The 15775-nt window shown below is 46.8% G+C and overlaps 1 protein-coding gene across 1 annotated transcript; it reads right to left on the minus strand.

The window, feature by feature from the left end:
• Nucleotides 1-695: 695 nt before the first annotated feature.
• On the minus strand, nucleotides 696-5924 carry LOC135537521 (putative methyltransferase DDB_G0268948). The gene is made up of 6 exons (XM_064963658.1): nucleotides 5769-5924; nucleotides 4922-5082; nucleotides 4334-4547; nucleotides 3891-3994; nucleotides 1412-1549; nucleotides 696-1078 (listed from the first exon to the last, which is right to left on the minus strand). The coding sequence occupies exons 1-6, from the start codon at nucleotides 5877-5879 to the stop codon at nucleotides 934-936; spliced, it is 873 nt and encodes a 290-aa protein (XP_064819730.1). The 5' UTR covers nucleotides 5880-5924; the 3' UTR covers nucleotides 696-933.
• Between the last annotated feature and the right edge of the window lie 9851 nt (nucleotides 5925-15775).

A 15775-nucleotide genomic window follows, 5' to 3' on the forward strand; every position in this document is an offset into this window, starting at 1 on the left:
GGGGCTATGAGGTGGGACTATGAGTTGGGGCTATGAGTTGGGGCTATAAAGTGGGACTATAAAGTTGGACTTTGAGTTGGGACTATAAGGTGGGACTATAAAGTTGGACTATGAGTTGGGACTATAAGGTGGGACTATAAAGTTGGACTTTGAGTTGGGACTATGAGGCGTGACTATGAGTTGAGGCTATGAGTTGGGGCTATGAGTTGGGGCTATAAGGTGGGACTATAAAGTTGGACTTTGAGTTGGGACTATAAGGTGGGACTATAAAGTTGGACTTTGAGTTGGGACTATAAGGTGGGACTATAAAGTTGGACTTTGAGTTGGGACTATGAGGTGGGACTATAGAGTTGGACTTTGAGTTGTGGCTATGAATTCGGGCCATGAGATGGGGCTATGAGGTGAGGTAGGGAAAGTATTACTTTATTCTACCACTAGGGGCACCATATGGCATTTCAGATGGGGAGACCTCACTACTGTCAGAGACTGACTCCTGCCAGGCAGGATCTCAGTCCTACTCCTCTGAAAACACATGCACACACACACACCAGCCTCTACACTCAGAGGGACACAGAGGGAGCATGTGTGAGCGCATACGCAAGAGGCTGGAGACATCAGACTGTGTGTTCAGAACGCAAACCACTGTAATTACCAGTTACAGTTAATTCTACAGTAAACCAGAGAAGACTATTGTATTTTAAGAAGCTGTCTCTTTATAAAACAAGAAATGGTTGAGCTCATTGGGTATCCAGACTATTCTGAGACATCGTAAACATCTTCTTTAGGTGGTATTGGAGTTCATGTGGGTTCACTTTTCATTTTGACTTTGATGGACTAATGATTTAAGTTGTATGTAACATGTGGTCTTATTTGTTGTAATGTGTAACCCCTCTTTTAGTTATGTCATTTTGCCATTAGATGCAACAGAAAACATCAAGGGAAGAGACGGGTCTGTGGGGTTTGCTGCTCCTTTGCCCCAGACCAGGCTGCAGCAGGCTTGCAGGCCAGCCAGTAGAAATACTTCACCACCACTGTGATCTCTGTGTCTGGATTCGACTCCCCCATCTCAGACAGCAACCTCGGCCAGAAGAGGAGGAGTGGAACAGAGTGAGCGACAGTCAAAGAAGATGGTCATCAGCTCACTGAAATTTTCTTAGAGATGAGAAATTCAACTAATTTCAAACCAACCTGCACTGCACTATTTACAGAATTGTGTTCAAATGTTTATATATATAAACCTATATGCAGATAAGTCTCCCCTCATAGATAGTTGCTTCCAGCGTTCATAATTGTAATAGAAGTGTGCAGACAGTAGTTTGCAAAAATAAACATGGTGTAAACATTGCTAAAGGCACATTCCATTTAATACCAGCCTGCAAATCATTTTGAGCACCTGTATGCTGAAGCTCACCTGTTCCTGAAGTCCTGGGAGAACCTGTGGGCTTCCACTGGATCCTGCTTCAGCAACGCCCGATAGCTAGAGAAGGTCTCCACCATGCCGATGTAGCCACTCAGAGGCATCGGTCTCCTCATCCGCAGACACTCATGCCTGGAAAGAGCAACACAAAAACACTGAACAAAATCAGAATACTATTTTATGCTAAGCTAAGCCAGGCTATTCTATGCTAGGCTAAGCTATGCTATTCTATGATACTCTAGACCAGGCTAGGCTATGGTATGGTATGCTAGTATACTAATATTCAGGGCAATCGTAAAGTTTTCCGACCCCTTGACCCCTCCACATTTTATTAAATTACAACCTTACTCTAAAATATATATATGTTTTATATTCAGACCCTTTAGTCAGAACTTTGTTGAAGCACCTTTGGAAGCGATTGAGTCTTCTTGTGTATGACGCTACAAGCTTGGCACACCTGTATTTGGGGAGTTTCTCCCATTCTTCTCTGCAGATCCTCTCAAGCTCTGTCAGGTTGGATGGTGAGCGTTGCTGCACAGCTATTTTCAGGTCTCTCCAGAACTGTATGATTGGGTTCAGGTCCGTGCTCTGGCCGGGCCGCTCAAGGATATTCAGAGACTTGTCCTGAAGCCACTCCAGCGTTGTCTTGACTGTTTGCTTAGAGTCTTTGTCCTGTTGGAAGGTGAACCTTCGCCCAAGTCTGAGGTCTGGAGGAGCAGGTTTTTTCTGTTCATCTTTCCCTCGATCCTGACTAGTCTCCTAGTCCCTGCCACTGAAAAACATCCAAACAGCATGATACTGCCACCACCATGCTTCACCATAGGGATGGTGCCAGGTTTCCTCTCGACGTGACGCTTGGCATTCAGGCCAAAGAGTTCAATCTTGGTTTCATCAGACCAAAGAGTCTTGTTTCTCACTATTTGAGAGTCTTTAGGTGCCTTTTAATGAGGAGTGGCTTCCATCTGGCCACCCTACCATAAAGGCTTGATTGTTATAGTTCTGCAGAGATGGTTGCCCTTCTGGAAGGTTCTCCCATCTCCACAGAGGAACTCTAGAGCTCTGTCAGAGTGACCATCGGGTTCTTGGTCATCTCCCTGACCAAGACACTTCTCCCCCGATTGCTCAGTTTGGCCGGGCGGTCAGCTCTATGAAGAGTGGATGGTTCTGAACTTATTCCATTTAAGAATGATGGGGGACACTGTGTTCTTGGGGACCTTCAATGCTGCAGACATTTTTTGGTACACTTCCCCAGATCTGTGCCTTGACACAATCCTGTCTCGGAACTCTACGGACAATTCCTTCACCCTCATGGCTTGGTTTTTGCTCTGACGTGCACTGTCAACTATCGGACCTTATATAGACAGGCGTGTGTCTTTCCTAAGCATGTTAAAATAAAAATACCACAGGTGGATTCCAGTCAAGTTGTAGAAACATCTCAAGGATGATCAATTCAACAGGATGCACCTGAGCTCAATATCATAGCAAATGGTGTGAATACTTATGTAAAGATTTGCTAAAATGTCTAAAAACTTGTCTTCGCTTCGTCATTGTGGGGTATTGTGTGTAGATTGCTGAGGAATTTTCATTTATTCAAACCATTTTAGAATAAGGCTGCAACATAACAAAATGTGGAACAAGTCAAGGGGTCTGAATACTTAGACACAGAGCCAGCAAGATATACAGTAGACACAGAGCCAGATATACAGTAGACACAGAGCCAGATATACAGTAGACACAGAGCCAGCAAGATATACAGTAGACAGAGCCAGCAACATATACAGTAGACACAGAGCCAGATATACAGTAGACACAGAGCCAGATATACAGTAGACACAGAGCCAGATATACAGTAGACACAGAGCCAGATATACAGTAGACACAGAGCCAGATATACAGTAGACACAGAGCCAGATATACAGTAGACACAGAGCCAGATATACAGTAGACACAAAGCCAGATATACAGTAGACACAGAGCCAGCAAGATATACAGTAGACACAGAGCCAGATATACAGTAGACACAGAGCCAGATATACAGTAGACACAGAGCCAGCAAGATATACAGTAGACACAGAGCCAGCAAGATATACAGTAGACACAGAGCCAGATATACAGTAGACACAGAGCCAGATATACAGTAGACACAGAGCCAGATATACAGTAGACACAGAGCCAGATATACAGTAGACACAGAGCCAGATATACAGTAGACACAGAGCCAGATATACAGTAGACACAGAGCCAGATATACAGTAAACACAGAGCCAGATATACAGTAGACACAGAGCCAGATATACAGTAGACAGAGCCAGATATACAGTAGACACAGAGCCAGATATACAGTAGACACAGAGCCAGATATACAGTAGACACAGAGCCAGATATACAGTAGACACAGAGCCAGATATACAGTAGACACAGAGCCAGATATACAGTAGCAGTCTGGATACCGTGGCTTTTCAGCAGCTCTCACCACTCTTTGTCTGGGTACGGACATGAGTCATACATCTGTTTGTAGAGAGGGACCGTGGTAGTACCTATGTGGGCACTGCGAAATGGCAGCAGGTTCTTGTAGAACTGGAGGGGGGACATGAATAAGGTAGTATTATTTTCCTGTTGTTTTCGTACTTTGAATTACTTTCCCGTTGTTTCCTTACTCTGAAGTCACACAGTTTGCACACTTCATAGAAGGCCAGATCCCAGTGTACATTGAACTCAGAGAGTGTTACATTTAACCCTTCACAGAATACATATGAGTCCCAATTATCCAGCGTTAAACTGGTTCATTTAACACTGAGATAGTGGGACTCCTATACATAGTCAGTTGGTCAGTTGATTGTATGTGATGTTGTCTCCAGCCTGCTATTTTTAATGATCTTATCAACTAAACCAATCCTCTGTGGTTAGTTATCTGACCTGATGACAGATGTCAGTCAGAGTGTGGGAGTGTTGTCCGTACTCCAGGTCCATGTCCAGGGTATAACTGATCAGGGCCAGACACCCTCTGGGCTTCAGCAGCCTGTCTGCCTCCTGGAGGAACCGTGGACGGTGGAACCAGTGTGCCGCGGTCATGGCCGTCACCAAGTCTGCCTCGCCGTCAGCGAACGGTAACTCCTCGGCAGGACACTGCCTGTGGGGTTATGGGAGATGTGGGACAGTGTCTGCATGCTGACGAAAGGGTTACACATTTTGGATGTTTCACTGGTGACATTTGGACCTCAACGTGTCCCAGTTAATTATGTTACTAGTTCAAACTGCAGGGATGTTTCAATGGGGTATGGTATCAAAACACAGGATAATTACATCGAAATATGAATAAATGAATGAATACTTTATTGTCCAATAGACACTGTTGTCTGCCAACAGTACCAACCTTCCTGACAGACATATAACACATCACAACACTTCACTTATTAAAGTATGACCTTGGACGAGACCTTGATCCTTGCTAGGACAACAAAGCAATTCCCGCCCACTATCCTGCGTGCCCCTCCCTCTTCTTACCTGTACAAGATATTTGGGGCACTGCTATTGGCCAGAGCCACCTCCAGCTGGGCGGGGCTGATGTCTGTCCCGATCACCTGGGTAAAGTGAGGGGCCAGTAGGAGTGTCCCCTGTCCTGAGCCACAGCCTACGTCCACGGCAAGGTCAAACGGCCTTCCTTTCTGAAGTGACAATAACATCGGAAGTCAGCGTTATATCAGCGTTATATCAGCGTTATATCAGCGTTATATCAGCGGTATATCAGCGTTATATCAGCGCTATATCAGCGCTATATCAGCGTTATATCAGCGGTATATCAGCGTTATATCAGCGCTATATCAGCGCTATATCAGCGTTATATCAGCGTTATATCAGCGTTATATCAGCGTTATATCAGCGTTATATCAGCGTTATATCAGCGTTATATCAGCGTTATATCAGCGGTATATCAGCGTTATATCAGCGTTATATCAGCGGTATATCAGCGTTATATCAGCGCTATATCAGCGTTATATCAGCGTTATATCAGCGGTATATCAGCGGTATATCAGCGGTATATCAGCGTTATATCAGCGTTATATCAGCGTTATATCAGCGGTATATCAGCGTTATATCAGCGTTATATCAGCGTTATATCAGCGGTATATCAGCGGTATATCAGCGGTATATCAGCGGTATACAGTTTGTGAAAAAAAAAACAAATTACGCTATTAAATCCAGATAGGCACAATTATCCCAAAATCCTTCGAACAAGGCAAGGGTCTAGGGGCAAACTACATTCCCTGCACGGACACACGGACACACGGACACGGACACACGGACACACGGACACACGGACACACGGACACACGGACACACACACACACACCATATTCTCCAGAAATGTCAGTATCTCTGCGATCAGTTCCTGTGGGGGGGACACCCTGTACCTCAGGTAGGAGGCTGCGTGCTCTTTGCCCTCAAAGCGACGGTGAGCCATGTTGCCGTGCTGTTGCCGTGCTGAGTCAGAATGAGAGAGAGAGTTCTGAGAACACTGACAACCTCTGGGACACTAACATCAGACACAGAGGTTGTTAATTAACCACCAGGGCTTCGTCCCAAATGATCTCTCCTTCCTCCCAAAGTGTGCACTTGTTCACTTCCCTTTGCTAATTTCAAAGGAAATATAACTGGTATAAGAAATAGTGTGGAAAACCCCTCAAGCCCATGTCTCCACCAATATAATGTGTTTAGATCTGTGGTAGTGAACGAGTGCAGGGAACGAGTGTACACTTCAGGAGAAAGGAGATATTATTGGGATGCACTCCCCAAGGAAACCACACTATTTTGCTGCACTTCCTTCGGAGGACAGAAGAGGTCAGTATTAGACAGAGTATGTCAGGGTAGGAGCTGGAGCTGGGACTGTGGACAGAGACAGAGAGAGACAGAGAGAGAGAGAGAGACAGAGAGCAGGGATTGGGGACAGAGACAGAGAGAGACAGAGAGAGAGAGACAGAGAGAGAGAGAGAGAGACAGAGAGCAGGGATAGAGACAGAGAGAGACAGAGAGCAGGGACAGAGACAGAGAGAGACAGAGAGCAGGGACAGAGACAGAGAGAGACAGAGAGAGACAGAGAGAGCGAGACAGAGAGCAGGGACAGAGACAGAGAGAGACAGAGAGCAGGGATAGAGACAGATACAGAGAGCAGGGACAGAGACAGAGAGCAGGGATAGAGACAGAGACAGAGAGCAGAGACAGAGACAGAGGGCAGGGACAGAGACAGAGAGCAGGGATAGAAAGCAGAGAAAGAGAGCAGGGATAGAGAGCAGAGACAGAGAGCAGGGATAGAGAGCAGAGACAGAGAGCAGAGACAGAGAGCAGAGACAGAGAGCAGAGACAGAGACAGAGACAGAGACAGAGAGCAGAGACAGAGACAGAGACAGAGAGCAGGGATAGAGACAGAGACAGAGAGCAGGGATAGAGAGCAGAGACAGTGAGCAGAGACAGAGAGCAGAGACAGAGAGCAGGGATAGAGAGCAGGGACAGAGAGCAGGGATAGAGAGCAGGGATAGAGAGCAGGGATAGAGAGCAGAGACAGAGAGCAGAGACAGAGACAGAGAGCAGAGACAGAGAGCAGGGACAGAGAGCAGGGACAGAGAGCAGGGACAGACACAGAGAGCAGGGATAGAGACAGAGAGCAGGAATAGAGACAGAGAGCAGGGATAGAGACAGAGAGCAGGGATAGAGAGCAGAGAGCAGGGACAGAGACAGAGAGCAGGGATAGAGAGCAGAGAGCAGGGACAGAGACAGAGAGCAGGGATAGAGACAGAGAGCAGGGATAGAGAGCAGTTAGCAGGGATAGAGACAGAGAGCAGGGATAGAGAGCAGAGAGCAGGGACAGAGACAGAGAGCAGGGATAGAGAGCAGAGACAGAGAGCAGGGATAGAGAGCAGAGAGCAGGGAGCAGGGATAGAGACAGAGAGCAGAGAGCAGGGATAGAGACAGAGAGCAGAGAGCAGTGATAGAGACAGAGAGCAGGGACAGAGACAGAGAGCAGGGATAGAGACAGAGAGCAAGAGAGCAGGGATAGAAACAGAGAGCAGGGACAGAGACAGAGAGCAGGGATAGAGAGCAGAGAGCAGGGATAGAGACAGAGAGCAGGGATAGAGACAGAGAGCAGGGACAGACACCGAGAGCAGGGATAGAGACAGAGAGCAGGGATAGAGAGCAGAGACAGAGAGCAGAGACAGAGAGCAGAGAGCAGGGATAGAGAGCAGAGACAGAGAGCAGGGATTGAGAGCAGAGACAGAGAGCAGAGACAGAGACAGAGACAGAGAGCAGAGACAGAGAGCAGAGACAGAGAGCAGAGACAGAGAGCAGAGACAGAGAGCAGGGACAGAGAGCAGAGACAGAGAGCAGAGACAGAGAGCAGAGACAGAGAGCAGGGATAGAGAGCAGAGATAGAGAGCAGAGACAGATAGCAGAGACAGAGAGCAGGGATAGAGAGCAGAGACAGAGAGCAGAGATAGAGAGCAGAGACAGAGAGCAGAGAAAGAGAGCAGGGATAGAGAGCAGAGACAGAGAGCAGAGACAGAGAGCAGAGACAGAGAGCAGAGACAGAGAGCAGAGACAGAGAGCAGAGACAGAGAGCAGGGATAGAGAGCAGAGACAGAGAGCAGGGATAGAGAGCAGAGACAGAGAGCAGGGATAGAGAGCAGAGACAGAGAGCAGGGATAGAGAGCAGAGACAGAGAGCAGGGATAGAGAGCAGAGACAGAGAGCAGAGACAGAGAGCAGGGATAGAGAGCAGGGATAGAGAGCAGAGATAGAGAGCAGAGATAGAGAGCAGGGATAGAGAGCAGGGATAGAGAGCAGGGATAGAGAGCAGAGACAGAGAGCAGAGACAGAGAGCAGAGACAGAGAGCAGAGACAGAGAGCAGGGATAGAGAGCAGAGATAGAGCGCAGGGATAGAGAGCAGAGACAGAGAGCAGAGATAGAGAGCAGGGATAGAGAGCAGAGACAGAGAGCAGGGATAGAGAGCAGAGACAGAGAGCAGAGACAGAGAGCAGGGATAGAGAGCAGGGATAGAGAGCAGAGACAGAGAGCAGAGATAGAGAGCAGGGATAGAGAGCAGAGACAGAGAGCAGAGACAGAGAGCAGAGACAGAGAGCAGGGATAGAGAGCAGAGACAGAGAGCAGGGATAGAGAGCAGAGACAGAGAGCAGAGATAGAGAGCAGGGATAGAGAGCAGGGATAGAGAGCAGAGACAGAGAGCAGAGACAGAGAGCAGGGATAGAGAGCAGAGACAGAGAGCAGAGACAGAGAGCAGAGACAGAGAGCAGGGATAGAGAGCAGAGACAGAGAGCAGAGACAGAGAGCAGAGACAGAGAGCAGAGACAGAGAGCAGAGACAGAGAGCAGAGACAGAGAGCAGAGACAGAGAGCAGAGACAGAGAGCAGAGACAGAGAGCAGAGACAGAGAGCAGAGACAGAGAGCAGATTCAGAGAGCAGATTCAGAGAGCAGAGACAGAGAGCAGGGATAGAGAGCAGAGACAGAGAGCAGGGATAGAGAGCAGAGACAGAGAGCAGGGATAGAGAGCAGAGACAGAGAGCAGGGATAGAGAGCAGGGATAGAGACAGAGACAGAGAGCAGGGATAGAGAGCAGAGACAGAGAGCAGGGATAGAGAGCAGAGACAGAGAGCAGAGACAGAGAGCAGGGATAGAGACATATGGGTACATATGAGAACAACAGCCTTCACACATTGAATCCAGTCATATTCTGTTCCAAATACTTCAAATCAAATCAAATCAAATTAAATGTTATTTGTCACATACACATGGTTAGCAGTGTAGCGAAATGCATGTGCTTCTAGTTCCGACAATGCAGTAATAACCAACAAGTAATCTAACTAACAATTCCAAAACTATTGTCTTATACCCAAGTGTAAGGGGATAAAGAATATGTACATACAGATATATGAATGAGTGATGGTACAGAGCAGCAGAGGCAAGATTCAGTAGATGGTATCGAGTACAGTATATACATACCAATTGTATTGGTCACATTCACAAGTTTAGCAGATGTTAATGCGAGTGTAGCAAAATGCTTGTGCTTCAAGTTCCGACACTGAAGCAATATCTAACATGTAATCTAACAATGCCACAACAACTACCTAATACACACAAATCTAAGTAAAGGAATGAAATAAGAAGATATACAGTACACATAAATATATGGATGAGCGGTGTCATGACGTTGGCCTCTTTGGTTATAGCAACCCCACCCCCCATCCCACCTCTCACCTGACCCCCAATTGCCTCCTTCAACTAGGCTGCTGTCGTCAGAGGTCATAAATTCCTGAGGGGATCTCCTCATGGACACATAGTAGAGAGAGAGAGTAAACTTTCATAGAGGACAAAGGAAATCCTTGCACAAACAAACTTCATGTTCCGGAGAAAGTATAAAAGATCGGTGAAGAATCCAGCTACGTTTGACACAACTTGGGGAAGCTCATGGGAGACGATGTGGCCACATTACCATAACGCTGTTTATATAATAGCCTTAGATATGAGGTTTACATCTAATTGTTGTATAAGATGAATGAGTGAGTATGATACTGTTTGTATGATTGTGTAATATGATTTTGGACTATTTAATGAAGAAAAATACAATTCCCTTTTGATTTGAACTAAATCAGAGGACCTCCCCTGAGCCCAGTTAGGGTCAGACATCCTGGACCGCCCCTGAGCCCAGTTAGGGTCAGACATCCTGGACCGGCCCTGAGTCCAGTTAGGGTCAGACATCCTGGACCGCCCCTGAGCCCAGTTAGCGTCAGACATCCTGGACCGCCCCTGAGCCCAGTTAGGGTCAGACATCCTGGACCGCCCCTGAGCCCAGTTAGAGTCAGACATCCTGGAACGCCCCTGAGCCCAGTTAGGGTCAGACATCCTGGACCGCCCCTGTGCCCAGTTAGGGTCAGACATCCTGGACCGGCCCTGAGCCCGGTTAGGGTCAGACATCCTGGGACAGCCTTTTCTGCCATTCCAAATAAAACCCCCACTCGGGTTTTCGATCAGCAGACCGAGTTTACCTCAATTACGAGATGGCTAATGTTTTTCTCCATGAGGAGGACAAAGGTTGTAGAACATTGCTGAATCTTTTAACCATACCACGTGGTTAAACTCTTAGACTATCGATACCGACAGAATAAGAACAAGTCTTTGATATTGATTACCAGTCTGCAGCTAGGAATTCGGTATCATTGAACGCGAAGAACGATAACCGCCGAAACATCTATTGTATAACGAATGTCACTCTGAACTATCCCCTCTAACCACAACCGGGAGAGAGAGGGAGAGAGACGGACAATTCTACAAAAGACACAAACGTTTCACCAGCGATCAAGACGACACACTGAGCGTAAATATATGCTGTATATTGATTGCAATTTTTCCCGAATGAGTGAGTGTTCATGTGTAAAGGATTACAATTTCAATTGTTATAATCATTAACTGTGGTGACTTCTTAGTCGACCCCCACTTCCCCTTTTGTCTAACAAGCCGCCATGCCGGTTTTGCCCACTAGGGCACATTCTCCTATCATTACATTTACCTTGTTTGATTGTTTGTTTATGCATTTCTGTGAATTACTTAGTTAGTAATAAATAAATTATTTAAGTCAATTGATGTATGGATGACTCATAGTGAAGACTGGGTTCGTGCAGATAACCAGCAATTTACAACGTTTGGAATGAGACTAACGTGAGGTAAAGTAAATAATTAATTAATTAGAAGACTAATTGATCGGATAAAATATCTGAAAAGTTTATTTTAGGAAATGATAACTTGGTAATTTGAATATTTTTCCTTTGTGCCCCGACTTCCTAGTTGATCCCGTAGTAACTAATTACAGAGAATCTTTGCTAAAAACTTTCAGTCTTCAGTTAATGATAGTAAAGACACGACAGCGGCATAGGCAAGATTAAATAGATGGTATAAAATACAGTATATACATATGAGATGAGTAATGCAGGACATGTAAACATTAAAGGGGCATTATTAAAGTGACCAGTGATACATTTATTAAAGTGGCCAATAATTTCAAGTCTGTATGTAGGCAGCAGCCTCTCTGTGTTAGTGATGGCTGTTTAACATTCTGATGGCCTTGAGATAGAATCTGTTGTTCAGTCTCTCGGTCCCAGCTTCCTAGCTTTGATGCACCTGTACTGACCTCGCCTTCTGGATGGTTGCGGGGTGAACAGGCAGTGGCTCGGGTGGTTGTTGTCCTTGATGGTCTTTCCTATGACATAGGGTGCTGTAGGTTTCCTGGGGGCAGGTAGTTTGCCCCCGGTGATGCGTTTGCAGACCGCACTACCCTCTGGAGAGCCTTACAATTGTGGGCGGTGCAGTTACCGTACCAGGCGGTGATACAGCCCGACAGGATGCTCTCAATTGTGCATCTGTAAAAGTTTGTGAGGGTTTTCTTCTTATTCTTCTTCACCCCACTGTCTTTGAGGGTGGACCAATTTAGTTTGTCCTTGATGTGTATGCCGAGGAACTTAAAACTTTCCACCTTCTCCACTGCTGTCCCTTTGATGTGGATAGGGAGGTGCTCCTTCTGCTGCTTCCTGAAGTCCACGATCATCTCCTTTGTTTTGTTAACGCTGAGTGAGATGTTGTTTTCCTGACACCACACTCCGAGTGCCCTCACCCCCTCCCTGTAGGCTGTCTCGTCGTTGTTGATAATCAAGCCTACTACTGTTGATAATTACGTTGGAGGCGTGCATGGCCACACAGTCATGGGTGAACAGGGAGTACAGGAGGGGGCTGAGTACACACCCTTGTGGGGCCCCAGCGATGTTGTTTCCTACTTTCATCACCTGGGGGGCCCGTTAGGAAGTCCAGGACCCAATTGCACAGGGTGGGGTTGAGACCCAGGGCCTCAAGCTTAATGATGAGCTTGGAGGGTACTATGGTGTTAAATGCTGAGCTATAGTCAATGAACAGCATTCTTACATAGGTATTCCTCTTGTCCAGATGGGATAGGGCAATGTGCAGTGTGATGGCGATTTCATCATCTGTGGACCTATTGGGGTGGTAAGCAAATGGTCTGTCATGTCTGGCTTGGTATTCACAATGTATGCTGAGGCGTAGAAATGTTCCATTTCTGAATGAGTCTTCCCATTGAGAATGATGATCCAGTGAAATACACAACAGATACTATTCCCCATTCTGACAAGACGGAGGAGGATATCTTTATTAATTTATTGCACCATTTGACTACCTGACAGATGTCTCCTGTCAGATTTGTTGAGGCCTGTGGTGGTTGGGAGTGGAGAGAGTTGGTCAGGGTGGTTGGGGTTGGGAGTGGAGAGAGAGTTTGTCAGAGTGTTGTTGTTGGGAGTGGAGAGAGAGTTGGTCAGGGTGGTGGTGTTAGGGATGGGGGTGGTCGGAGGTTCTGTGGTTCACCACAACATAAACTTGCAGGCTAATCTTGAACTTAGACGTATTTTTCTATTGTGAAGTGCCGTGAGAAACAGGAGAACCTCCTCTTCTGCAGGTGTGCACGTTCGTGTTTGTGTGTGTGGTTATGCGTTTGTGTGTGTGTGTGTGTGTGTGTGTGTGTGTGTGTGTGTGTGTGTGTGTGTGTGTGTGTGTGTGTGTGTGTGTTTGATGTTGTGACCTTTCCCTCTGACCTGGCTCCTGACCTTGTTATCCTCCCAGGTTTAATTACCAGTCACATCGGTGGAATGGTAATCAGAGAGGAATTAGAGTCTGTGGTTGGGTGGGGTGGGGGATCAATGTCCTTTAGGGAGGGGAGTCCAGGGAGAGTCAAATAGGACCGGCACATATACACACACACACTCAAGAATAAGCACATGTTCTATTTTAGTTTTTAAATTCCCTTTCAGCCTTGTTGTGATAGTTCAGAATCAGATCTAGATGAAAGTGTTTTTGGACCGACACAGATCTACAGAACTATAACCAGAACCTCTGAACAGATATTCAAATGGAGGAGGCTCATCTCCACAGGAGTTCCTCTTTAACACGCCACATGCTGCTTGGAATTAGGTAAGGAACTGATTAGGTATTGACTTTCCCTAATTCCTATCTATTTATTCAGGAGGGTGGGGGATAAACAACTCCTACCCAGGTCAAGGATGGAGCAACTCCTACCCACCCTCAGGCCAAGGCTGGAGCAGCTCCTACCCACCCTCAGGCCAAGGATGGAGCAACTCCTACCCACCCTCAGGCCAAGGATGGAGCAACTCCTACCCACCCTCAGGCCAAGGATGGAGCAACTCCTACCCACCCTCAGGCCAAGGATGGAGCAACTCCTACCCACCCTCAGGCCAAGGATGGAGCAACTCCTACCCACCCTCAGGCCAAGGATGGAGCAACTCCTACCCACCCTCAGGCCAAGGATGGAGCAACTCCTACCCACCCTCAGGTCAAGGATGGAGCAACTCCTACCCACCCTCAGGTCAAGGTTGGAGCAACTCCTACCCACCCTCAGGCCAAGGATGGAGCAACTCCTACCCACCCTCAGGCCAAGGATGGAGCAACTCCTACCCACCCTCAGGCCAAGGATGGAGCAACTCCTACCCAGGCCAAGGATGGAGCAACTCCTACCCACCCTCAGGCCAAGGATGGAGCAACTCCTACCCACCCTCAGGCCAAGGATGGAGCAACTCCTACCCACCCTCAGGCCAAGGATGGAGCAACTCCTACCAACCCTCAGGCCAAGGATGGAGCAACTCCTACCCACCCTCAGGTCAAGGTTGGAGCAACTCCTACCCACCCTCAGGCCAAGGATGGAGAAACTCCTACCCACCCTCAGGCCAAGGATGGAGCAACTCCTACCCACCCTCAGGCCAAGGATGGAGCAACTCCTACCCACCCTCAGGCCAAGGTTGGAGCAAGGGGTTACTCACAAACCATGTTCAATGAATAGGTATTATGTAGGCCAAGACAGAATATGTTTTCCAAAACCATTGAGCTGTCCATTCTCCTTCAGGTCCTATTGAAGTGTTCATGTCCAGACAAATCTAAGTGTTTTTAACATCTGGAATGTCTCTGTTTAAATCCATTCTATTTTCATTGTTTGCTGTACCTCTTGAGGAGAGGCATACAAAACAGAGAGCCACATTCCCACATATCCTCGCTCATACACTCTGACAGGGACCTCCACCAAACCAGATAGTTTGGAAATAGGTATTCAACAAAACATAATAGACTGTAGTCTATACCATTCATTTGGAATTAAAAAGCCACTAAATACCACTAAATATCATTAAATACCCCTAAATACCATTAAGTATCCCCAAATACCATTACGTACCACTAAATACCAATAAGTACCACTAAATACCATTAAATACCGCGAAATACCATTAAGTACCACTAAACACCATTAAGTACCACTAAACACCATTAAGTACCACTAAACACCATTAAGTACCACTAAATACCACTAAATAGAGTTTATCTTTGCACCCAGTGCTTTTAGACATTCCTTTCCCTCCTCCCCCATCCACCGCAGGTTGCCATGGCGATTGTCGGTAGTCACAGCAACGGTGAGGGCAGACTGTTCTGTGAGGCGAGATGAAGAGAGCTTCTCTGAGAGCTCCTGGTACAGGTAGTCTACCCCTCAACAGGCTTCACAGGGAGACATGGAGAGAGCCAACACAGACCCTGGGTAGATATGTAGATACACAGTATCCTCTGTTGGAGCGAGAACAAGCCTCTTCTTTAAGGCTGTTAATAGTTTTACATGGACATGAGCTGAATGCACAAGACGGGGATATAATAGCCCTAGTACACCATGAACCACACACACACACACACACACACACACACACACACACACACACACACACACACACACACACACACACACACACACACACACACGCACACAGAAATCTGAAACAATATGCTTTGTGGACTTCGGTTTTGTGATGAAACAAAGGTGTGGTTTAATGTATTCTGCCACTGTGTCCTCTTATTGTCTCGGCCTTTAGGCCTAAATATCACGTTGTCAAGACATATGAACTAACAGGTTATAGAGCAAACAACTCAATTATCACAACACACAGGTTGTAATATGGCTTTTTATCTGGCTTGGCTTCCCAGGTGATTCTACCCACACACCACTACTGGAATTGACACTTGACAGTAGGTATCAATTGGTAAAGTTGATGAGGGTGGCAGGTTAGCCTGGTCCCACCCAGATCTGTTTCTTGTAGCATGACAATGACAACAGGAGTTGGCTTTACAGCACAAACAGATCTAGGATCAGGCTAACAACAGGTCATTTGGGTGGAACGCATGATAAAATGGCCACTGATATTGTCAGGACCCGGTTTCGAACCTGGGTCTCCGGAGTGAGAAAC

This window comes from Oncorhynchus masou, unplaced genomic scaffold (assembly GCF_036934945.1).
Source record: "Oncorhynchus masou masou isolate Uvic2021 unplaced genomic scaffold, UVic_Omas_1.1 unplaced_scaffold_807, whole genome shotgun sequence".
NCBI classification, from domain to species: domain Eukaryota; kingdom Metazoa; phylum Chordata; class Actinopteri; order Salmoniformes; family Salmonidae; genus Oncorhynchus; species Oncorhynchus masou.

What these genes read in the sequence shown, in the direction of transcription:
- LOC135537521 (XM_064963658.1), bottom strand. Translation starts at nt 5,879, where the DNA reads ATGGCTCACCGTCGCTTTGAGGGCAAAGAGCACGCAGCCTCCTACCTG. An exon ending in TGACATTTCTGGAGAATATG is followed by an intron (nt 5,083 to 5,768) that starts GTGTGTGTGTGT and finishes TTGTCACTTCAG; the next exon opens with AAAGGAAGGCCGTTTGACCT. An exon ending in GCCCCAAATATCTTGTACAG is followed by an intron (nt 4,548 to 4,921) that starts GTAAGAAGAGGG and finishes ATAACCCCACAG; the next exon opens with GCAGTGTCCTGCCGAGGAGT.